The 25,160-nt window shown below is 47.1% G+C and overlaps 1 protein-coding gene and 1 non-coding gene across 2 annotated transcripts in view; both read left to right on the plus strand.

The window, feature by feature from the left end:
- Nucleotides 1-265: 265 nt before the first annotated feature.
- trnav-aac (transfer RNA valine (anticodon AAC)) lies at nt 266-338 on the plus strand. The gene has a single exon. It is a non-coding gene; the product is annotated as a tRNA-Val (tRNA).
- A 2,246-nt stretch (nt 339-2,584) lies between these two features.
- The window catches only part of LOC144484901 (uncharacterized), a 28,661-nt gene continuing 6,085 nt past the window's right edge, over nt 2,585-25,160 (plus strand). Inside the window, exons 1-4 of the mRNA XM_078203270.1 lie at nt 2,585-2,742; nt 3,381-3,492; nt 8,981-10,282; nt 18,687-19,704. Of these exons, the coding sequence (XP_078059396.1) occupies nt 9,090-10,282; nt 18,687-19,704 (2,211 nt within the window). The 5' untranslated portion in view covers nt 2,585-2,742; nt 3,381-3,492; nt 8,981-9,089. The remainder of the gene's footprint in view (nt 2,743-3,380; nt 3,493-8,980; nt 10,283-18,686; nt 19,705-25,160) is intronic.

Genomic DNA, 25,160 nt, shown 5'->3' on the forward strand with positions numbered 1-25,160 from the left:
ACTGGGTGGAGCTGGTTAAAATTATTCGAAGGAAGATGAGAATGATGCATTAATGATTGAGCAGAAATCATTGCTCCTTAGATGTTTGCTGGACGACCACTTTTAAATGTTGAAGTTCAAGATGAGTTGAGAAATCAAGTTGAAAGAAACGTTTTTTGTCTTGTATTAATTGACATGGGCTCTCAGTGTAACCATTAGAACCTGCAGCAACACAGTGGAGGTGAATATTGCGGTCAGGCCAATTGGTGGCGCTCTGCTGTCAGTTGTTTCTGTAGTGTAGTGGTTATCACGTTCGCCTAACACGCGAAAGGTCCCCGGTTCGAAACCGGGCAGAAACATTAATTTATTGTGAGGGTCGTTTTGCATGGCTTCAGTTTTTGCTGCACACATTCCGAATCTCGATGTTGCAGCCATATTATCTTTGCTCTAAACTCGGCCACAAATGCTCTCAGCAAAATCAGAAATGCTGTAGTTTAAGACGCAATGAGGAAATAAATGTGTGTATTTGGACACCGTGCGCATATCAGCAACTTGTTCAAACCACAACAGAACTTAATGGTTTTATAAATGCAGACTAACATAGTTAATCACCATCTGAAACATGTCAAATAGTATTGTGTGCTCATAAAGACAGACACAAGTGAAACTGTAAATGAACTAGAGGAAATGGCAGACATTGCCCAGAAGCCTCTTTTTAAAATTGTTCTTCATAATAAAGAAATAGGAAAAAGCACTCAGGCAGATGAAGAAATCGAGACTCAGTGTAGATCTGCTGGACTTTCCTATAGATGAACGGGATTTAAGCACCAGAATATTTCACACGCAAAATAATGAGGGATCAAGTACAACTAACAGATCATTCTTAAATCTCTTCCCTTTAAAGATATCTGATTTTGTTTAAAAGCTGACTGTCTCAAATAAGCACCATGGGATGTGTATTACCCTGTGACTCAATTTCTTTTATTGGTCAGTCATGTTTGCAATTCAATGTTGCATATTCCCGAGATATTCAATTCAGAATGAAGACGTATGTATTACATACATGTATTAATATTTAATATCGAATAACGAAACAAATATTGAGTAACCAGCCAACGATTCAAATCTGGATGACCCTTCATCAGAGCTAAGGGCAAAGAAAAGCAGAAAAGATTTAAATTATGGGTGGAAGGGTGGAAGGGTGGAGAGCAGGAATGAAGAAATGGAAAAATGGAAATGAGAAAGAAGTATGATAAAAATGGGTAAATGAGATGAAAAGAACAAACAGTATGAAATAAAATAAATGGAAAGGGGATAAAGGTGGCGGGGCGAGTTCATGCTCTGAAGTTGTTGAACTCAATGTTTATTCCAGAAGGCTGTAAAGTGTCCAATCGGAAGATGAGGTGCTGTTCCTCCAGTTTGCGTTGGGGTTCATTCAAACATTGCAAAAGGCCAAGGACGGACATGTGGACAGGAGAGCAGGGTGCTGTGTTGAAGTGGCAAGAACTGGAAGTTCTGGGTCCTGCTTGCAGACGGACTGAAGGTGTTCAGCAAAGCGATCACCCAGTTTGTGTTTGGTCTCTCCAATGTAGGAGAGTAGACTTCATGGGGAGGAGCGAATGCAATAGACTAGACTGAAGGAGATGCATGTGAATCGCTGCTTCACCTGAAAGGGGTGTTTAGGACCTGGGATGGTGAGCAGGGAGGAGGTAAAGGGGGCAGGTGTTGCACCTTCTACCATTGCACGAGAAGATGCTGTGGGTAGGGGATGGGATGTTGGGTGGGATGGAGGTGTGGACCAGGGTGCCCCAGAGAGAACCTTCCTTGTGGAATGCTGATGGGTGTGAGGGGTGAGGTGAAGATGTGTTGAGGAGTGGCTTCATGCTGGAGTTGGCAGCAATGGCGGAGGATGATACTTTGAACACGGAGGCTGGTCTCTGGTCTGGTAAAAAGCATGAACAAGGGGAGCCCTGTCCTCTTTCTAGGAGGGAGGGGAGGGGGTGCGAGCAGTGGCCTGGGGGATGAGTTGGACACAGTCAAGAGCCCTGTCAACCACAGTGGATGGACTCCGCACAGTCACCCAAGGCAAGAATCAAATCCAGATCCCAAGCACTGTAAATGCTAACCACTGTTCCACCCGGAAGGATCAGCCTGGTGGTAGCTTTACTCATGGTATCCAGTTGCACTGGAGGTAGAATGGGAAGGAAATAAAAGTAAAATACTGCGGATGTTGGAATTGGGAAACTTAAACTGAAAATACTGGATAAACTCAGCAGACCTGGCGGCATCTGTGGAGAAACCTATTAACAATGGATTCTTATGATTTTGGTTGCTGAATGAGGAGACAATGTCCTTTCGGTTTTATTGACGTTTTATGCGGCGTTACGGTTGAAGCGATAAAAGCAATATTTTAAATATCTCTGATATTAAGTGATGTCCATCTTTGTGTGGGGCAGACGTCCTCCGTCTGGACGGAAGATGAAGAACCAATGTGCCCTTAACAAAGATGGCGACGATGTGGGGGGCGGGGCAATGGGCAGTGTACGCAGAACGCTGAGGAGGTTGGGATCGCACATGCGCATTGCAGCGGGTGTGGTTTGTTGACGGAAGCGCGCGGGTTCTTCTCCAGATCGGAATCAGATTTGAAAGGGGGGAACGGTTAACGGTGGCAGGCGTTGCCATGGCTGCAGGGGCGGGGCTCGCCAACAGCGCGCGCTGGCACAAGTGGACCCTCGAGCTCAACTTGAGCGACAGCAGCAGCAGGTGCGGAGGCCGCGCGGGGAGCCGGGGGCTCGAGTAGGAGGCAAGTCGGGTCAGCCCGCCTCTCCAGCGAAGGCGACCTGGGGATGTGACACCAACCCAAAACTTCCCAACCCCGGGTTTTTCACGTCGCTTTTACCCCTCACCGAGCTCCTCAGCACAAAGCAGCCCCTCAAATCCCCCAGAAACCACGCAGACCCCACTTGGCATCTTTTCCCCAGGTCATGACCCTGAGATGCCCTTTTGGTTTCAGCCCCTCCACCTGATCAGGTGCCAACTGCGGTGGTGGTTGGAGGAACGATTGCTCGTTTCCAGGGCCGGGTGCTGAACTGGATCTCTCTCAATAACCCTCAGTTTGTTTTCAAGATACAATTTGGTACATCTGGTGATTTGTCGCTTTGTCCCTAAATGGAGGGCAAGCGGATTGGCACCCTGATTATCAATTCACACTAAATCTACTTCTACATCCCTCCATTCCCCTGGCAGTTTGGTACACGCAATGGCAGTGTGTGTCTGAGGTTTGCCCAAGCTTTAGTTCGTGCTGGCACTATTGCCACCACGTTGGGGTCCTCAAAAGAGAGACTCCTTCTTTAAAGAAGGTCTTGAAAGAGTGACCAACTTGTGTTTTCTGTTTCTCATAGGAGCCGTGATCAACAGTGTGGCCAGAGAGACTCCATGTACCCAGTCGCATATTCGGACAAACAGCTACCGGACATCTGCGTCCAAGAAACAGACCGGATCCTGGTTGAGAAAGTAAGTTGGATTTGAATGTGTCTTTAGTGGGTGGCTGACAACGCCCCTGGTTTGTCCACGGTGGTCAAGTACCTTGGTGAACCACAGCAGCCTGTGTGATAAAGGGTTAATCGTCATCCTTACTTCCAGGCCTGGGTATAAGATCAGTATATGGCCTCCCCTAACCGGCCCCCTTTACTGATACCCTGCTCACTTTCTGTTTTCAGTGCTGCTGGGACATTGCCTTGGGCCCATTGAAGCAGCTGCCCATGAATCTGTTCATCATGTAAATAACTGGCAACACAATCTCCATCCTCCCTATCATGATGGTGTGCATGATGGCCTGGAGACCCATACAGGCCTTGATGTCCATGTCAGCAAGTGAGTATTGTATTGAATCGACAGCTCAGAAACAGCTCTGAACCGGCATCACTTGAGTGCAGCTTAGAATATAGTTCTGGGAGTTGGGTAATTAAGGGAGTTAGGGAAGGAAGGGAAAGGGGTGCCCTTTTGCTTTCTAACTTTCTCAGCCTTTGGGAAGTGATCTTACTCTTCTACAGGAGAAGAAGCTAGATTTTTGGTGAGTATCTGCTCAGTAACTAAAATTTATTCTGTTCCTAAGGATCAAAATAGTATAGCAACAGGTGGTAAGGTTAATAAAATACTTAAAACAAAAATAAATTATCATTGGATAAAAGAAACAGTTTATTTGTACACATTCAAGCTGCAGCATTTGGGAGTTCCTGGGTGTCACTTTGATCCAGGGCAAACAGGCATAGAGGTTTACAGCGTGGAAACAGACCCTTCGGCCCAACTTGTCCATGCCACCCTTTTTTTAAAACCCCTGAGCTAGTCCCAATTGTCTGCATTTCGACCATATCCCTCTATACCCATTTTACCCATGTAACTGTCTAAATGCTTTTTAAAATACAAAATTGTACCCCCCTCTACTACTACCTCTGGCAGATTCTTCCAGATACTCATCACCCTCTGTGCGAAACAATTGCCCCTCTGGACATTTTTCTAACTCTCCCCTCTTACCTTAAACCTATGCCCTCTAGTTTTAGATTCCCCTACCTTTGGGAAAAGATATTGACTATCGAGCTGACCTATGCCCCTCATTATTTTATAGACCTCTATAACATCACCCTCAGCCTCCTCAGCTCCAGAGAAAAATGTTCCAGTCTATCCAGCCTCTCCTTATTACTCAAACCATCAAGTCCGGTAGCATCCTAGTAAATCTCTTCTGCACTCTTTCTAGTTTAATAATATCCTTTCTATAATAGGGTGACCAGAACTGTACACAGTATTCCAAGTGTGGCCTTACCAATGTCTTGGACAACTTCAACAAGATGTCCCAACTCCTGTATTCAATGTTCTGACCAATGAAACCAAGCATGCCGAATGTCTTCTTCACCACTCTGTCCACCTGTGACTCCACTTTCAAGGAGCTATGAACATGTACCCTTCAATCTCTTTGTTCTGTAACTCTCCCCAACGCCTCCCATTAACTGAGTAAGTCATACATAGAACATAGAACAGTATAGCACAGAACAGGCCCTTCGGCCCACGATGTTGTGCCGAGCTTCATCCGAAACCAAGATCAAGCTATCCCACTCCCTATCATCCTGGTGTGCTCCATGTGCCTATCCAATAACCGCTTAAATGTTCCTCAAGTGTCTGACTCCACTATCACTGCAGGCAGTCCATTCCACATCCCAGCCACTCTCTGAGTAAAGAACCTACCTCGGACATCCTTCCTATATCTCCCACCATGAACCCTATAGTTATGCCCCCTTGTAATAGCTCCAGCCACCCGAGGAAATAGTCTTTGAACGTTCACTCTATCTATCCCCTTCATAATTTTATAAACCTCTATTAAGTCTCCCCTCAGCCTCCTCCGCTCCAGAGAGAACAGCCCTAGCTCCCTCACCCTTTCCTCATAAGACCTACCCTCCAAACCAGGCAGCATCCTGGTAAATCTCCTTTGCACTCTTTCCAGCGCTTCCACGTCCTCCTTATAGTGAGGTAACCAGAACTGCACACAATATTCCAAATGTGGTCTCACCAAGGTCCTGTACAGTTGCAGCATAACCCCATGGCTCTTAAACTCCAACCCCCTGTTAATAAAAGCTAACACACTATAGGCCTTCTTCACAGCTCTATCCACTTGAGTGGCAACCTTCAGAGATCTGTGGATATGGACCCCAAGATCTCTCTGTTCCTCCACAGTCTTCAGAACCCTACCTTTGACGTTGTAATCCACATTTAAATTTGTCGTACCAAAATGAATCACCTCACATTTATCAGGGTTAAACTCCATCTGCCATTTTTCAGCCCAGCTTTGCATCCTATCTATGTCTCTTTGCAGTGTACAACAGCCCTCCACCTCATCCACTACTCCACCAATCTTGGTGTCATCAGCAAATTTACTGATCCACCCTTCAGCCCCCTCCTCTAGTCATTCATAAAAATCACAAATAGCAGAGGACCAAGCACTGATCCGTGTGGCACTCCGCTAGCAACCTGCCTCCAATCCGAAAATTTTCCATCCACCACCACCCTCTGTCTTCGATCAGATAGCCAGTTACCTATCCAATCGGCCAACTTTCCCTCTATCCCACACCTCCTCACTTTCATCATAAGCCGACTATGGGGGACCTTATCAAACGCCTTACTAAAATCCATGTATATGACATCAACTGCCCTACCTTCATCAACACACTTAGTTACCTCCTCAAAAAATTCTATCAAATTTGTGAGGCATGACATGCCCTTCACGAATCCGTGCTGACTATCCCGGATTAATCCGCATCTTTCTAAATGGTCGTAAATCCCATCCCTAAGGACCTTTTCCATCAACTTACCAACCACCGAAGTAAGACGAACCGGCCAATAATTACCAGGGTCATTTCTATTCCCTTTCTTAAACAGAGGAACAACACCCGCCACTCTCCAGTCCTCTGGCACCATCCCCGTGGACAGTGAGGACCCAAAGATCAAAGCCAAAGGCTCTGCAATCTCATCCCTTGCCTCCCAAAGAATCCTAGGATATATTTCATCAGGCCCAGGGGACTTATCGACCTTCAGTTTATTCAAAACTGCCAGTACATCCTCCCTCCGAACATCTACTTCCTCCAGCCGATTAGCCTGTAATACCTTCTCTTCCTCAAAAACATGGCCCCTCTCCTTGTTGAACACTTAAGAAAAGTATTCATTCATCACCTCTCCTATCTCTACTGACTCCATACACAAGTTCCCACTGCCGTCCTTGACCGGCCCCAGCCTCACCCTGGTCATTCTTTTATTCCTCACATAAGAGTAAAAAGCCTTGGTGTTTTCCTTGATCCGACCCGCCAAGGACTTCTCATGTCCCCTCTAGCTCTCCTCAGCCCCTTTTTCAGCTCATTCCTTGCTAACTTGTAACCCTCAATCGAGCCATCTGAACCTTGTTTCCTCATAAGCTTCCCTCTTTCTTTTTGCAAGACATTCCACCTCTTTTGTGAACCATGGTTCCCTCACTCGGCCATTTCCTCCCAGCCTGACAGGGACATACCTATCAAGGACACACAGTATTTGTTCCTTGAAAAAGTTCCACTTTTCATTAGTGCCTTTCCCTGACAGTTTCTGTTCCCATCTTATGCCTCCTAATTCTTGCCTAATCGCATCATAATTACCTCTCCCCCAATTATAAACCTTGCCCTGCCGTACGGCCCTATCCTTCTCCATTGCAATAACAAAAGACATCGAATTGTGGTCACTATCTCCAAAGTGCTCTCCCACAACCAAATCTAACACTTGGCCCGGTTCATTTCCCAGTACCAAATCCACTGTGGCCCCACCTCTTGTTGGCCTATCCACATATTGTGTCAGGAAACCCTCCTGCACACACTGCACAACAACTGCCCCACCCGAACTATTCGACCTACAAAGGTGCCAATCAATATTTGGAAAGTTAAAGTCCCCCATGACAACTACCCTGTGACCCCCACACCTATCCATAATCTGCTTAGCAATTTCTTCCTCCACCTGGTTTCAGCAGCAGATGATCTGAGGCCAGGACAAAGTGGGGCGATGTCACTGAGGTGGAAATAGGTAGTGTAGGTGGTGATGTGGCAAATAGAGTTAAATACAGATCAGTGTGAGGTGTTGAATCATGGAAAGTCAAACCAAGGTAGAACTTTCACGGTGAATGGGAGGACCTCAGGGAGTATCGTGGAACAGAGGGACCTTGGAGTTCAGGTGCACGGTTCTCTTAAGGTGGAGTCACGTGTAGATAGGGCAGTGAAGAAGGCTTTTGACCTGCTGGTCTTTATCAGTCAGGGCATTGAGTATAGAAGTTGGGAAGTTATGTTGCAGTTGTACAGGACTTTGGTGAGGCTGCACCTGGAATATTGTGCTCAGTTTTGGTCACCTTGATTTGGAAAGATGTTATTAAACTGGAGAGAGTGCAGAAGAGATTTACAAGGATGTTGCCAGGACTCAAGTTATAGGGAGAGATTGGACGGGCTAGGACTTTTTTCTTTGGAGCGTAGGAGACTGAGGGGTGATCTTATAGAGGTGTGTAAGATCATGAGAGGCATGGATAGGTTGAATGCACTCAGTCTTTTTCCCAGGGTTGGGGAATTAAGAATTAGAGGGCATATGTTTAAGTTAATAGGAGAAAGAATGAATGGGAACCTGAGGAGCAGCTTTTTTACACAGAGGTGGTACGGGTGTGGAATGAGCTGCCGGAGGAAGTGGTTGAGGCAGGGACATTGTCAACATTTAAAAGGCATTTGGACAGGTACATGGATAGGAAAGGTTTCGAGGGATATGGGCCAAATGGAGTTAGCTTACATGGGTATTTTTGGTGGGCATGGACCAGTTTGGGCCGAAGGGCCTGTCTCCGTGCTGTAGATTCTATGAGGATGTGTTTGGAAGCTCAGTTTGAAGTGAAACATGTCACTGAGGTTGTGAATACTCCGGTTCAGCCTCAGACAGTCGCAATGGGGACAGATGGAGTCAGTGGTTAGGAAGTGGAATTTGTTGCCGGGCTGAAGATGATAGCCTTCATCTTCCAATATTTAACAAAGGCAATTACTGCTCATCCAGTCCTGGATGTCAGACAAGAGAGGATGGTGTGTAAAATTGGAGGGAATTTGGAGATGATGGTGTTCACATACACCTCTTACCCTGATCCTTCTCGGTGTGCAGGTTAACGGTTTTAAGGTTCAAACCACTGGTTGAGTTGTAGATACATTAAGTCCCTCCTTTGCCCCCACCTCTCTCTCCATCCATTGAGGCCAGAGCCTTGTGTAGTCCCAGACTGGATGGCAGATTCCCTTCCCTGAAAGGCATTAGTGAACCAGTTGAGGTTTTATGACAATCCAGCAGTTTCCATGGTAACTTTTTCCTGGTGCCGGCCCCACAAATGACCAGATTCATCCAGCTCAATTTCACAACCTGCCTTTGTGTTTTTGTGGGATCTCTCTCACTCCTTTTTCACTGTTTTAAATCAATCTCACAGAGATTTGGAAGGGGAGGATTTGCAGTCAGGAAACTCAAACCAAACATCACATCAGGATCTGACTGAGTCGCCCAATTTATTGTAACCTGAATATAACTGAACCTTGAGCATGGAAGGAAAAAGCACCGTTCACAATGGGGCAAAACTGTACACGTGTTCTGTGTGTGGGCAAGGATTCAGACAATCATCTGGCCTGTCAAGACACAAGTGCAGTCACACTGAGGAGAAACCGTGGAAATGTGGGGAAGGATTCAGAGACCTGTCTGAGCTGGAAATTCACCAATACAGTAACACTGGGGAGAGGCTGTTCACCTGCTCTGAGTGTGGGAGAGGATTCACTCAGTCATCCACCCTGCTGACACACCAGCGAGTTCACACTGGAGAGAGGCCATTTATCTGCTCCGAGTGTGGAAAGGGATTCCCTCCATCATCTAACCTGCTGACACACCAGCGCACTCACACTGGGGAGAAGCCATTCACCTGCTCTGAATGTGGGATGCGATTCACTCAGTCATTCAACCTGCTGAGACACCAGCGGATTCACAAGGGAGAGAGGCCATTCACCTGCTCCGAGTGTGGGAAGGGATTCACTCAGTCATCTACACTGCAGACACACCAGCGAGTTCACACACAGGAAAGACCATTTAAATGTCCAGAATGCGACAAGTGCTATAAAAGTTTAAAGGAAGTGATGTTCCATCAACGTGTTCACACTGAGGAGAGACCATTTAAATGCCCAGACTGCGAGAAGTGCTATAGAGGTTCCAGGGAACTAATGTTCCATCATCGTGTTCACACTGATGAGAGACCGTTCAGGTGCTCTCACTGCGGGACTGGGTTCAGGTGGTCATCTCAACTCACTGTCCACCAGCGAATTCACACTGGGGAGAGGCCGTTCACCTGCACCGACTGTGGGAAGGGATTCACTCGGACATCACACCTCGTGGCACATCAGCAAGTTCACACCGATGAGAGACCGTTCAAATGTCCAGATTGTGGGAAGTGCTGTAAAAGTTCCAGCAATCTAGTGTCCCATCAACGTGTTCACAGTGAGGAGAGACCTTTTAAATGTCCAGACTGCAGGAAATGCTATAAAAGCTGCAGTGATCTGATGTCTCATCAACGTGGTCACACTGATGAGAGACCGTTCAAGTGCACTCACTGTGGGACTGGGTTCAGGCGACCATCCCAACTCACTGTCCACCAGCGAATTCACACTAGGGAGAGGCCGTTCACCTGCTCCAAATGTGGAAAGGGATTCACTCAGAAATACAACCTGTTGAGCCATCAGCGAGTTGACAAGTGACTGCTGGAGTTTGATTCTGCTGTTTATCACAAATCACAAACATGTTGATTGTGGTCATTCGCCTCTGATGTAAATAAATTTGAGCCCACATATAAATACTAATGTCCTGGATGAAAGTCAAATAAATCTGCTTTTATGTTAAACAAACAATCTGTTGAAACGTTTTATTATTTCTGACTCAAGTCCATTCCTTTCAAATGGCTCTCCCTCTCCCCTGTCTCCTCCATCCTGACCCCCAACAAAAAGTGTGATGAAGTCATGGAGCTTCTTTGTCACTCGGATTGAGCCAACCCATTCAGCTGCCCCTGCTGCTTCCCTCTCTTCCACCCTCCCACTGAGCCAAACTAATGTATCTAAAGCCTCTCCCTGTCTGAGCCTTGACCCTGCATCTTTCAACAGTTTCTTTCCTGTCTTGGTCCTGACTCTATTTTCATTAAATTACTGACCATCCAACTTCCCCATATTGGCTGATATTGTTAATGATTCTCTCCCTCTCTTCTGGTTTTGTTCCTCTCACTTTTAAATACACAAACATCACCCTTTCTGAAAAAAAACCCTTTGATCCCACTTTGCTTGCAAATTATGGCCCCATCTCCAGCCTTCCTTTCCTCTCCAAAATCTTTGAACTTGGTGTCTCCCAAGGATATATACTTTTGGTCTCCTATTTGGGCAGCAAGGTGGCATGGTGGTTCACACTGCTGCCTCACAGATCCAGACATCTGAGTACAATTTCAACCTGTGTGGAGCAAGCACATTCTTTCTGTGTCTGTGTGGATTTCCTCCGTGTGCTCCGGTTTCTTCCACACTCCAAAGATGTGCAGGCTAGCTGGAATGGCCATGCTAAATGTATGGGATTATGGGTATAGGGTGGGGAGAGGGACAGCAGATTTCCTTCCCCAGAGGATGTTAGTGAGCAATCAGCAATGGTTTCATGGTCAGAACATTGCCCTGGGTCTCTGGGTTACTGCTCCAGTGACAATATCACTATGCCACTGTCTCCTCAATGTACACACATAGGGAAAAGGCCATTCACCTGCTCCGTGTGGGAAAGAATTTGTGCATCCAATTTGAAGGGCTGTGATCACAATAACCTCAGTCTTCCGGACTGTTGTGGTTGTGGTGGATATTTAGTAAGGATACTACAACTGTTGTGGAGAATCAAAGACACAGCTCCAGTCTGATACAGACCTTGTTCATAAAACCAAGACCTGATCGCATAAACCCCAGTGCAATCTGACAGTGATTTGTCTTTCACAGGTCTATTGGACACGACCTCTCACCTGACAAGTACATGGGATTCTTTCAGACTGAAACATCCCAGACAAGTGATAATTATGAAAATTCAGGATATGAATGCCTTTTCTTTGTAATTCCAACATTCATCCACTCTTAACCATAAGACCATGACATAGGAGCAGAATTAGGCCACTCGGCCCATCGAGTCTGCTCCGCCATTTAATCATGGCTGATATTTTTCTCATCCCCATTCTCCTGCCTTTTCCACATAACCCCTGATCCCCTTATTAATCAAGAACCTATCTATCTCTGTCTTGAAGACACTCAATGACCTGGCCTCAACAGCCTTCTGTGGCAAAGAGTTCCACAGATTCACCAATCTCTGGCTGAAGAAATTCCTCCTAATCTCTGTTTGAAAGGATCATCCCTTTAGCCTGAGGTTGTGTCCTCTTTAGCCTGAGGTTGTGCCCTGGAGTATTCTGGTTAACACACTGGAATACTCCCTTTGGCCCTTTAGGATAATGTCACTGCAGTATGACATAGGGCGGTACGGTGGCACAGTGGTTAGCACTGCTGCTTCACAGCTCCAGGGTCCCGGGTTCGATTCCCGGCTCGGGTCACTGTCTGTGTGGAGTTTGCACATTCTCCTCGTGTCTGCGTGGGTTTCCTCCGGGTGCTCCGGTTTCCTCCCACAATCCAAAGATGTGCGCGTTAGGCTGATTGGCCAGGTTAAAAATTGCCCCTTAGAGTCCTGAGATGCGTAGGTTTGAGGGATTAGCGGGTAAATATGTGGGGGTAGGGCCTGGGTGGGATTGTGGTCGGTGCAGACTTGATGGGCCGAATGGCCTCCTTCTGCACTGTAGGGTTTCTATGATTCTATAGTATATGAGATCTGCAGAAACATTCAACTAAATTCTACCAGGCACCTGATATGCTTAACTGTGGAAACCCTTTTCCATTAAGGTCTCAGATTACTACAACAGATATGCATTGTTCTGACTCGACCAGCTGGGCTGTGGAATTAATTGGATGGATCTTCCAGAGAGCCAGCAGAGACATAATGGGCCAAATGGTTTCTATTTATGCTGTATCATTCTCTAAAAGAGTGAATATTCAGTATCAGGGACAGAGAGAAGAACCAGTGACTGTGCGATTGAACCCAGCCAGGATCAGCACCATAAAGGGAGGAGTGAGAGGGAAACGGTATAAAAGCTTTGAAACTATTGCATGGTCTTGCAGCAGAACTTTGAGAAATGGAGCACAGCAGATCACCAATTCTCAATATTTCATTAACTTACCTCATGCTGACAATGTTATTTTGAACTAACTATATGAAGTTTCAATGGCGGTTATTACCCAGCATTCGCTGCGGGTGTGAAAGTGCCCTATTCACTCCACAGGAGCCCAGTACGCAGGCGCAGCGTTGTATCTGGGGCATGCGCAGTGTCACTTTGCTCGGAGCCCTGCGAGTGTGGAGATGCTTATTTCAAGGGGTGAGAGTCGGTGGGGCGGAGGGAGGAATGGAACCGGGAGTTGGGGTGGGGAGGGAGCAGAGGCTTCATAAACATCTGCTGTTGGCCGCAAGGCCTGAATAAGAGCCTTCCGGTCCCGGGTTTGCAGCTCTGGGGATTTTATCCGGGATCAAGACCAGTGCCGCGGCCGCCATCTTTGTTTAGCGGGGAGCAGAGCGCATGCGCGGCCACTGGGCGGAGCTTCAGGATTTGGGTGACCAGGAGAGACAATGTTTGAGTCATTGACTGACAGGCCGGGTTAATGGATGCTGCCTTTCACCTTCTCAATTTGCAGCGGCGGCTCGCCGTCTTTTATACACTTTAATCATACAGACATTAGCGGTTACTTCGTCGTTAGCTTTGGGTGGTTACCTGTGTTTAGCCAATTGGGCTCCCCGAGCAACAATTGACCTCCAATCACATTCCTTCAAAAACAACCATTAACAAAAACCCACAAGTTTGAGTTCCCCTTTATCTTAAGCTAAGCTGACCATCTGGACCTCGCGGTCTGGTTTTTTTTGTCTGTTCTGTATTTTTTATTCAATAACAGGATGTAGCTCAAAGGTTAGTTCGTTATTTAGTTAGCAACAGAATGATCTTTGTTAACCACAGGATACGTGCTGGGCGCAGCCGGTCCTGTAGTCACGTACGCATTAACTTTCAAAGGTCACAGTCTTAATTTCACTCCAACAATCACTTCTCATTTAGCTAAAATCCAATGAGCATAGATGCACCCTGCCTAACCTTTCCTCATAAAACAGACCCCTTCATGTCCGAAATCAGCTCGTGAACCTTGTCTGAATTGCTTCCACTGTAAGTATATTCCATCTTAAGTAATCTTATGCTAGAAAACAGGAGGAGAGAATGTTATGGATTTATATTCAGGACTGACAAATGACTGTTGGGGGTGACACAGTGGTTAGCACTTCTGTCTCAAAGCGCCAGAGACCCGGTTCAATTCCAGCCTCGGGTGATTGTATGGAGTTTGCACGTTCTCCCTCTGTCTGTGTGGGTTTCCTCTGCATGCTCTGGTTTCCTCCCACACTCCAAAGAGTGGGTTGATCGACCATGCTAAATTGTCCCTTTGTGTCTCAAGATGAGGGGGAAGGAAAGGATTAGTGATGTACGTACATCAGGTTACAGGGATAGGGCCTGAGTAAAGGTGCTCTGTTAGAAACCTGGTGCAGACTCAAAGGGCTAAAAGGCCTCCTTCTGCACTGCAGAGATTCTGTGATTTTGGAATCTCCTTTTACAGATGGTTAGAAAAAGAGGATTTTTACAGCAATCTCAAAGCCCCAAAAATGTGTATTTCTTAATTTCAAGCCACAATTGACACCTGACTCTTGTAATCTCCTTTTGCAGGAGTTAGAATATTTGCACTTGACGGTCCATGAGGAGGGCGTGGTCATTCACTTGCTGAACGTCTACGCCCCAACCGGCGGACCGCAGCAAATGACTTTCTATGAGAAAGTGTCCGCTCATCTCGACACCATCGCGGGGGGCGAATGCATTATCCTCGGGGGAGATTTCAACTGTACCCTCGAGGCACAGGACCGCACCGGCCTCTGGCTGCGCACCCCGGTGATGGTGAAGTTGCGGGACCTGCTCGGGTCTCACGACTTGGTGGACATTTGGAGACATCTCCATCCTGGCTCCAGAGCTTTCACTTATGTGAGGCCTGGAGTCGGAGCGTCCAGGCTCGACCGCCTTTACATTTCGAGGGCGAACGTGTCCGGCGTGTCTTCGGCTCCATGCGGCTGGTGTCGTGCACGGACCACAGCCTGATGTGGGCGGACTTTTTGCCGTCTCGCGTCCGGCGGGGGTCCGCGTACTGGCACTTTAACAACAAGCTGCTGGAGGACGAGCGCTTCCTGGACTCGTTCCGTCGATTCTGGGCCGGCTGGAGAAGGAAGCGGGGAGGCTTCCTCTCCTTGAGGCTCTGGTGGGATGTGGGCAAGACTCACGTCCGTACCTTCTGTCAGGAGTACGCAAGGGGGTCGACAAAGGGACGGAAATCCAGGCTCGAGGAGTTGGAGAAGGAGGCACGTCTCAGTCAGCCCGACGCGGACCCGGCCCTGCGTTCGGAGTGCAGGGAGAAGAAGGTGGTGAGGTCGCAGCTCCAGTTCCAGGTGGACCTGGACCGCGGCTCCCCCTTCTTCTACTCGCTGGAAAGAGGGCGGGCTAATCGTCAGCAGCTCCTTACGCTGCTGGCCGACGACGGTTCCCCCGTCTCGGATCCCGAGGGCATCCGGGCCATTGCCCGGGATGATTACACCTCCCTCTTCTCTCCGGATCCGTCCAGCGAGGATTCCCGCAGACCTCTGTGGGAGGACCTGCCGCAGGTCAGCCCGGAGGGCGTCGGCAGGCTTGAAGCCCCTACCACCATGGCCGAGCTGACCGGCGCCCTCAATGGCCTCAGTCGGGGCAAGGCCCCGGGGCTGGACGGGCTGACAGTAGAGTTCTTCAGGGCGTTCTGGGACGTCCTGGGGAGCGACTACGCGGGGGTCCTGGGGGAGAGTGTCGCTACCGGGGAGATGCCCCTTTTGTGGCGCAGGGCCGTCATTGCCCTGCTGCCCAACAAGATCTATGCCTCCTAAAAAACTGGCGCTCGGCCTCCTTCCTCAGCACGGATTATACAATCTTTGCCAGGGCTATTGCTTCATGCCTTGGATCCGTGCTGGACCACATGATCCATCCTGACCAGTCCAACACGGTCCCGGACCGTTGTATACACGATAACCTCCAACTGGTCCGGGACCTAATCGGGGACGTGCTCGATGGCGGAGGAGCGGGCTGGATGAGTCCCCGCGTGCTGGCTGAGCGTGTGGGGACGACCATCCAGCGCGCGGCCAAAGCCATCCTAGACCTTAGGACGGTCGTGCTCGGCCCCGAAAATATGAACTCGAGGCGGCGCAGGCGTGCGGTGGGATCCCGCCCGAGCGTTCCCCTGTTCGGGTGGAATTCCACATTGGCCCAAATCCTCAACCCCCCTCCCTGGGTGAGGTGCCCCACAGCCTGAGCCGCCTCGCGGAAATGCCCTCCGTGCCTTTTTCTACCGCGCGGAGGCGTTTCCTGTGCGGGCTGCTGCTGCACACCCTCCACTACTGCCTCCTCGCCTGTCGCCCGGATACACCTTGGCGGGCCTTGTTGCCGCCGGGCGGCGGAGGTCCCCGCTGGAGGTCCCTCTATGGAGGGATCTCCCCCAATTACGTCGGGGACCTGGGGTGGAGGGTGATGCATGCAGCAGTTCCGCACAACCGTAGGATTCACTGGTTCACGGGCTCCGAAGACTGCCCTTTCTGTGGCCTTGCAGAGTCCGTGGACCATGTCTATGTTGTGTGTCTTAGGCTGCACTCCCTTTTTGTTTCCCTAAAGAACCTTTTAATGATGTTTTGTTTGCACTTCAGTCCCACGCTCCTGATCTACAGACACCCGGTGCGGATATAACGCACCCCAACCCCTGGGCATTGCAGGGGTTGGGGTGTGTTATTGACCCTGATAATCACATTTTAATTTGATGTTTTAAGTTTCCTTTGTACTTTGATTTCTGTTCGGGCTGTTCCCCCTCCTTTTGGGGAGCTGCCCCTTTTACTTTGTCCTGACTTAATTTGTTTAATTGGTTTGACCTAAAAAGGGGTCCAACATCTGTGAGTAAAACACTTTCTTTTCAACCCCTTTTCCATTTCTTTTCTCATTCTGGGGGAAATTGGGGACTTGCAGCAACTGGAGGGAAAGGAAGTGAATCCAGGGAGGGTGCAGACTCTGGAAAGGTTGGTCCAGGTTTCTCTCTCTCTTAAACCAGAAAATGATCCATTTCTGCCCACTGTTTGCTGTTAGCCAATCTTCTATCCACGCCAATATGTTATCCCTGCAGCATGAATTTTTATTTGCTGCAATAACCTTTGATGTGGCACCTCATCAAATGTCTTCTGGAAATCTGAGTACAGCGCATGCACCAGTTTCCCTTTATCCAATTCCCGATGGGGAATTTTAGAAAATTGAACAACACATCAACTATCTCACTCTGTTAAGACCCGAGAATGAAGCCCAGCAGGACCCGAGGACTCATCAGCCCACAGCTCCAACAGTTTGCTGAGGACCACTTCCCTGGGAATTGTGCTTTTTCAGAGTTCATCCCACACTTCTGTTTTCTGATTTCCAGCTGTTTCTGAGTTTTAACTGTATCCTCTATTGTGAACACCGAGGCAAAATACTTGTTCAATTCATCTCCCAGCTCCTTATTTTTCATCATCAATTCCTGGACTCACTTTCTATTAGACAGTTAAGAAATGAGGTGGAGCAAGTGACTGAAGTGTCAGTCAGGGCGCACTATTGGGAGCACCAATAGTTTCAAAATAGTTCAGGAAAAAGATGGGACAGGTCCACAGGTCAAGGCCCTAAACTGGAGCAGGGCCACTTTTGTGGGCATTAGGCAGGATCTAGCAGATGTTGATGAGGTGAGTTTGTTTGAACGGAAAGGAATGACTGGCAAATGGGAGGTTTTAAAAGTGTGATATCAAGAGTCCAGGGGCAGTATATTCCTGTTAAGATGAAGGGAAAGAATGGTAAATTTAGGGTTCTCTGGCAGACAAGGGACATTGAGGCTCTGGTCAGGTAAAAGAAGGAAGCAGACATTGGGTTTAGGCAATCGGGGACAAGTGAATCACTCTGACTATAAAAAGTGTGAGAAAATACTGAAGAGGGAAATCAGGAGGACAAAAAGAGTGTCTGATATGGATCTGGCAGGTAAGATTAAAGAAAATTCCAAGAGGTTCTATAGCTATATTAAGAGTAAACGGGTGGCTCGAGAGGGAATAGATCCCCTTAAAAATCAGTATGGCCATCTGTGTGTGGAGCCACAGGAGATGGGTGAGATTTTTAATGAATACTTCTCCTCTGTGTTTACTGCGGAGAGCACCATGGGTGCTAAAGAAATAAGGGAAACAAGTGGTGATGTCTTGGGCGCACGCATGTTACTTGGGAGGAGGTATCTGCAGCCTTATAAAAGCAAATTACTGCGGATGCTGGAATCTGAAACCAAGAGAGAAAATGCTGGAAAATCTCAGCTGGTCTGGCAGCCTCTGTAAGGAGAGAAAAGAGCTGATGTTTCTTGTCTAGATGACCCTTTGTCAAAGCTCTGAAACATCAGTTCTTTTCTATACATACAGATGCTGCCAGACCTGCTGAGAATGGGGAGAGAGTGTGTGTGATGGAGATTTCCAGCTTTTGGGGAATGAGAGAGGCAAGAATGTTCCGTAGAAATGGTCTGTTCTGAATTTCTATCCTGTACTGACACTGATGACTTTTGGAAACTCATTTTACAGGATATTGAAAGAGGAATCACAGGCCGAAATCTCAAACGTCCCGTCTCGATCTGACAGTCATATTCCTTGGGACCTGAATATCATCGGACTTTGAATCCAGAAGGAGAAATGATTGTCCAGTCTGTCGATTTGAAAAGATTTGAAATGTCAGTGTGAGTGAAAAAGCATCAACGCACTGCCACACTTGAGTGAGAGTGTTCCAATGCACTGACTAAAGAGCTTTAACCAGTTACACAGTCTGAGTAAATATCACACCATTCACAGCGGGTAGAGACTGTAATCTTGTTCTGTGTGTGGACGAAATTCAACTAATTGTCCACCCAAGACAGGGGTAAGGACACCTGCACCATGGAGAAACGATGGAAATGTGTGGACTGTGGGAAGGGATACAGAACCCCATCAGAGCTGGAAGCTCATCGGCGCAGTCACACTGGGGAGAGGCCGTTCATCTGCTCTCAATGTGAGAAGGGGTTTAATCAGTTATCCAGCTTACGGGCACACCAACGAGTTCACACTGGGGAGAGACCATTCACCTGCTCTCAGTGTGGGAAGGGATTCACTCAGTCATCCAACCTGCGGACACACGAACGGGTTCACACAGGGGAGAGGCCGTTCACTTGCTCTCAATGTGGGAAGGGATTCACTCGATTATCCGACCTGCAGATACACCAGCGAGTTCACACTGGGGAGAAACCATTCACCTGCTCTCAATGTGGGAAGGGATTCATTCAGTTATCAGACTTGCAGAGACACCAGCGAGTTCACACTGGGGAGAGGCCGTTCACCTGTTCTCAGTGTAGGAAGGGATTCGCTCGATTATCCGAACTGCGGACACACCAGCGAGTTCACACTGGGGAGAAACCATTCACGTGCTCTCAGTGTGGGAAGGGATTCACTGTGTCATCCGACCTGCAGAGACACCAGCGAGTTCACACAGGGGAGAAGCCGTTCATTTGCTCTCAGTGTGGGAAGGGATTCACTCAGTTATCCAACCTGCAGACACACCAGCGAGTTCACACTGGGGAGAAACCATTCACCTGCTCTCAGTGTGGGAAGGGATTCAGTCGGTCAACCCACCTGCGGACACACCAGCGAGTTCACACTGGGGAGAGGCCCTTCACCTGCTCTCAGTGTGGGAAGGGTTTCAGCGTTTCATCCCAGCTGCTGAGACACCAGCGAGCTCACACTGGGGAGAAACCATTCACCTGCTCTCAGTGTGGAAAAGGATTCACTCAGTTATCCAACCTGCGGACACACCAGAGAGTTCACACTGGGGAGAGGCCATTCACCTGCTCTCAGTGTGGGAAGGGATTCACTCGGTTAACCCATCTGCGGATACACCAGCAAGTTCACGAGCGATGACAGTGGTTGGATTCTGCTGTTATTGTTTCTGCTCTCAGTTGCATCCAGGATTGCATTTTGTTCATTCTCACAGTTGGTCAATGGGAAGGGTCAGAGGGTTTGTTTGTGCTGGACTGGCTGGTCTCAGCCTCCAGTGGGCTGATGCTCTTTGAGTCTTTTTGTGAATACCTGGTTTCAAATGTCACAAGGATCACAGAGTGACAGGGTGTTAGGAAGCTTAGAGATATTTAGTCAGAAGAAAACAGAGGTTGGCAGTGCAAAGGTACATTTCTGAATGGAGGGCTGTGACAAATGACGTTCCTCAGGGATCAGTGCTGGGACTTTTGCTGTTTGTAATGGATATAAATGATTTGGAGGAAAATGTAACTGGTTTGATTGGTAAGTTTGTGGACGACACAAAGGTTGGTGGAATTGCGGATAGCGATGGGGACCGGCAGAGGATACAGCAGGATATAGATCAGTTGGAGACTTGGGCGGAGAGATGGCAGATGAAGTTTAATCCGGACAAATGTGAGGTAATGCATTTTGGAAGGTCTAATACAGATAGGAAATATACAGTAAATGGCAGAACCCTTAAGAGTATTCATAGGCAGAGGGATCTGGGTGTACAGGTACACAGGTCATTGAAAGTGGCAATGCAGGTGGAGAAGATAATCAAGAAGGCATATGGCATGCTTGCCTTCATCGGCCGGGGCATTGAGTTTAAAAATTGGCAAGTCATGTTGCAGCTTTATTGAACCTTTGTTGGACCGCACTTGGAATCAATTCTGGTCACCACACTACCAGAAGAATGTGGAGGCTTTGGAGAGGGTACGGAAAATATTTATTAGGATGTTGCCTGGTGTGGAGGGCATTAGCTATGAGGAGAGGTTGGAGAAACTTGGTTTGTTCTCACTGGAACGACGGAGGTTGAGGGGAGCAACCTGATAGAAGTCTACAAGATTATGAGGGGCATGGACAGAGTGGATAATCTGAAGCTTTTTCCCAGGTTGGAAGAGTCAATTACTCGGGGCATGGGTTTAAGGTGCGAGGGGCAAGGTTTAAAGGAGATGTACGAGACAGGTTTTTTTACACAGAGGGTGGTGGGTGCCAGGAACCCGTTGCTGGGGAAGGTAGTGGAAGCAGATAAGATAGTGACTTTTCAGATGTGTCTTGACAAATATATGAATAGCATAGGAATAGAGGGATATGGTCCCCGGAAAGGTAGGGGTTTTAGTTCAGACATGGTTGCGACAGGCTTGGAGGGCCAAAGGGCTTGTTTCTGTGCTGTAATTTTCTTTGTTCTTCGTTCTGTTTGGAACATCCCAAATGCCCATCCAATTTCCTTTTTAATTGTTTATTGTCTCCACTTCCTCCTCCCTCGTAGGCAGCGAGTTCCAGGTCATTACCATTCGCTGCATCAGAATATTCTTCCTCACATCTCAACCCCCCACTGCCCCCCTTGCACCTCTGACCCAAAATAAGAAATCTGTGTCTCCCCTTGCCCTTGTCCCTTCAGCTAATGGGAACAGCTTTTCTTTGTCCACCTTATCTAAACCTGTCAGAATCTTGTCCACCTCTATCAAATCTCCCCTCAACCTCCTTTGCTCCAAGGGGAACAACCCCAGCCTGACATCGACAATAAAGAACAAACTAACAGAATATGTTACTGTCTGAAATCAAATGGGAATGTTTAATTTCTGTTTTAAAGATATTGTGAAGATATTGTCCTGGACAATAAAGGAATTGGAATAACTCACCTTGGGAGTGGTTGAATGGAATATATCAATCTGATATCCACCTACAGTCTCGTGAAAGTCTGGAATATGTAGCTGGAAGTCCCTTCCAAACAGCACTGTGGGTGGACGTATACCTCAGGCATTGCAGCAGTTCAAGAAGGGGTTGGGGTTGACCATGGCCAAGGCAGCTACATACAGTCACATATTCTGTTAAAATTGAAGGGGCGGCACGGTAGCACAGTGGTGGGGTGGCATGGTAGCTCAGTGGTTAGCACTGCTGCTTCACAGTTCCAGGGACCTGGGTTCGATTCCCGGCTTGGGTCACTGTCTGTGTGGAGTTTGCACATTTTCCTCGTGTCTCCTCGTGTCTGGGTGCTCCGGTTTCCTCCCACAGTCCAAAAATGTGTGGGTTAGGCTGATTGGCTATGCTAAAATTGCCCCTTAGTGTCCTGGGATGCATAGATTAGAGGGATTAGCAGGTAAAATATGTAGGGATATGGGGGTAGGGCCTGGGTGAGATGGTGGTCGGTGCAGACTCGATGGGCCAAATGGCCTCTTTCTATACTGTAGGGTTTCTATGACTGCAGATTGAATGTGAGGCATTGTGGGACTGGACTATCTTGACCATATTCCTGTGACTGCCCGGAAACTCATGTCTATTTTAGTTTATAATTGAGGTTTTCTGGGAATAAGTTAAATGTGGAAATATTAAGCATAGCCTGGAGGGATTTGGAATAACTGAGAATTTTATCCCCAGATAAAGAACAAAGATTTTGCTGGTGTTTGGGTGTAACGTGTTTGGGATTTTAAATCAACAAAGATGTTGCCTCTAAAATCAGTCCTTGTAAGTTGGCTTAAAAAAGGTTAAGTTATAATGAAGGATCTTGGATCTTATTTTAATCAAGGAGTTGTGAGTTTGTAGCGCTCTGTCGCTTTAAGAAGCTATCGCTGCGAGAGAGAATGCTGAGGATTCATTGCTTGAAATTGACGAGCTGTGAGAATCTGTGTGTTTTGTTTGTTTTATGTGGATGTTTGTAGATGTGTTTTATCATTGTTTTGGGCTACATTTGTTAAGGTTTATCTTTCTAGCGGATTAACCTTATCTTGAATCTTTAATTAAAGGCATTTTTGGAAGTTTAAAAACAGGATCACAAGAACGCTTAAGTAATTAATTTTGGTTATTGTTGTTGTAAAGCACATGCTAAGTTTCTCTGTTTGTGTGTGGATGATATTTGTGGGTTGAACGCTTCAAGCTTTGAGGTTTTCTGTCTGTGATTTAAATCAAACAGATTTTTAAAAAAGGAAGTGTGATTAATAAAACTTTTTTTGTTCAGAAGTTATGAACCTGGAGCCATATTTACTGGCCAGAGACAGGATTCCAGGATATTTTACGAAACATGTGGGAATTTTAATCCAGATACAATTCACCCATGTGAGAATGAGAGTTTTAATTTGTAATGGTTATTTAAAATTTGACACATGTGAAATGATTCTGACCAATCCTGTGTTGGATTGATCTTGGGTTAAACTTCCTGTCAGGTCCAAAGATTTATTCCTGACGCAAGTAACACAAAGAAAAGGAAAATTCTGGAATTGGATCCTGAAGAAAAGAGTTTAAAAAGAGAGAGTATTAAATAGAAATGTTCCCAGACCATGTGGTTAGCAGATTAAAACAAAGGAAGAGTGCTGACATCCATTTGAGAACTTTTAATCCACCCCATTTCTAACTAAGGGAGTCTATGTACAAAGAAAGCCCAAGAAAGACCCCCCCAAGGGGGGTCTGGAAAGCATCATGATGGGGGCACCTGTCCATGAGATGATCACAAAGCCCCATAATGCCCAGATACTAATTTTATTGAACCTATAATGTATGTAATCTATCACCATTCTGATTGGATTGTGTCCAGCCGGGATGGGCTGAGTAACTGGATAAGAATTGATGATATTCTTTGTTGGGTGGAGTTACACATGGTCAGCCCCTGTGGCTTCTCCCCGCTGGCGTAACTCAATAAACTGTTTGTCGATTGAATCAGGCACAACACACTGGGTACATTACCACTTCATCCTTGGGAGTGGCCTGATAGGCCGTGGTCCAGAATAAATGTGGCCTCTGGGGGGCCTTTCATGAATCACATGTGTTTGGTCGTTGTAAATGTGCATTCAAAATGGTTGGAAGCACAGATCATGAGTAATATTCCAGCTCCTGTGACCATAGAGAAGCTCTGTCAAATTTTCACAAGCCCTGGGTTACCAGATTGGCTTGTTTCAGATAACGACATTCTGTTTACAAGTGAGGTGTTTCAGGAATTCCTGTAAAGGAATGGTCTACGCCATGTGCGTACTGCATCGTTTCATCTGGCTACAAATGGTCTTCATGATGTGGAGATGCCGGCGTTGGGGTAAACACAGTAAGAAGTTTAACAACACCAGGTTAAAGTCCAACAGGTTTATTTGTTAGCAAATGCATTTGTTAGCTCGTGGCATTTGCTAACAAATAAACCTGCTGGACTTTAACCTGGTGTTGTTAAACTACTTACTGTACAAATGGTCTCACAGAAAGAGCTGTTCAAACTCTGAAGGAGGGATTGAAGAGAATGGCAGGCGATACTTTAAGAACAAGCTCTCAAGATTTTTGTTCCAGTTTCGCATCACACCACAATCCACAACTGGACTCTCTCCTGTGGAATTTGTAGGTAGAAGGTCGAAGTCTCATCTGGATCTGCTTCATCCAGATCTCAGAGCAAAAGTGAGCAGGAGACAAGAGAAGCAGAAGGAGGGACACGACTACCGTGCCAAAGAGAGGCAGTTCAAACCGGGTGATCAGGTTTACATCAGAAACTTTGGGAGTAACCAAAGGTGGTTACCGGGAATAATTTTAAACCAAAGTGGTCCAGTATCTTGGGTGGTGAGACTGTAAAACGGAAGAGTTGTTCGCAGACACCAAGACCATATTCGCTTGCGGTGTGACCCCGAGTCAGGAACAGTTTCAGATTCAGCAACCATTACTGAGAACATGGCAGAGGGTCATGCTGCTGTGGATGTTGACCAGGAAATGGTTCCAGCTTTGCCAGTTGATTCTGCTGTGGGAGTGGAAGAGGAATGTTCATGTACAGATTCTCAAACTACCTCTTCACCTCCCATTCCAGATCCACCATTACAAGATTTACCAGTGGTATTGTACAGGTCGCAATGCAACCACAAAGCTCCTGACAGACTTCCGTATTGTTAAAGACATTACTTTGTTGTATTTCTGTCCTGATGGGGGATTGAAATTTAGGGGGAGAAGTGTTACGGAGTGTTCTCCTCAGCCTCTCTCCCTTCTGAGCACGTGCGGGCTTTGGGCGGGGTTTCAGTCTGCAAGTCCAGGCTGGTTCCAATGCTCCTGTTTCCTTTTGTTTGCCAATGATTTTTAAACTTTGTTATTTATTTATATAAATAACATTCTGCTTTTAACAATGCATTCGACTACCTTATTTGTGGACTGAAGTTCCCAAATTGTAAAGCAGGAGATTAGTTAAATGGACAGCCTGAATTGAGAGACAATTAAAGAATAAATGATTCATTAATACAGATGTTAGAAAGGCGAGAATGTAAATTTGAACACAAAAGGGTGGCCCGGTGGCACACTGGTTAGCACTGCTGCCTCAGCGCCTGGGTTTGATTCCCGGCTTGGGAGACTCTGTGGACTTTGCATGTTGTTCCCGTGTCTGCCTGGTTTTCTTC

This window comes from Mustelus asterias, unplaced genomic scaffold, assembly GCF_964213995.1.
Source record: "Mustelus asterias unplaced genomic scaffold, sMusAst1.hap1.1 HAP1_SCAFFOLD_130, whole genome shotgun sequence".
In the NCBI taxonomy this organism is placed as follows: domain Eukaryota; kingdom Metazoa; phylum Chordata; class Chondrichthyes; order Carcharhiniformes; family Triakidae; genus Mustelus; species Mustelus asterias.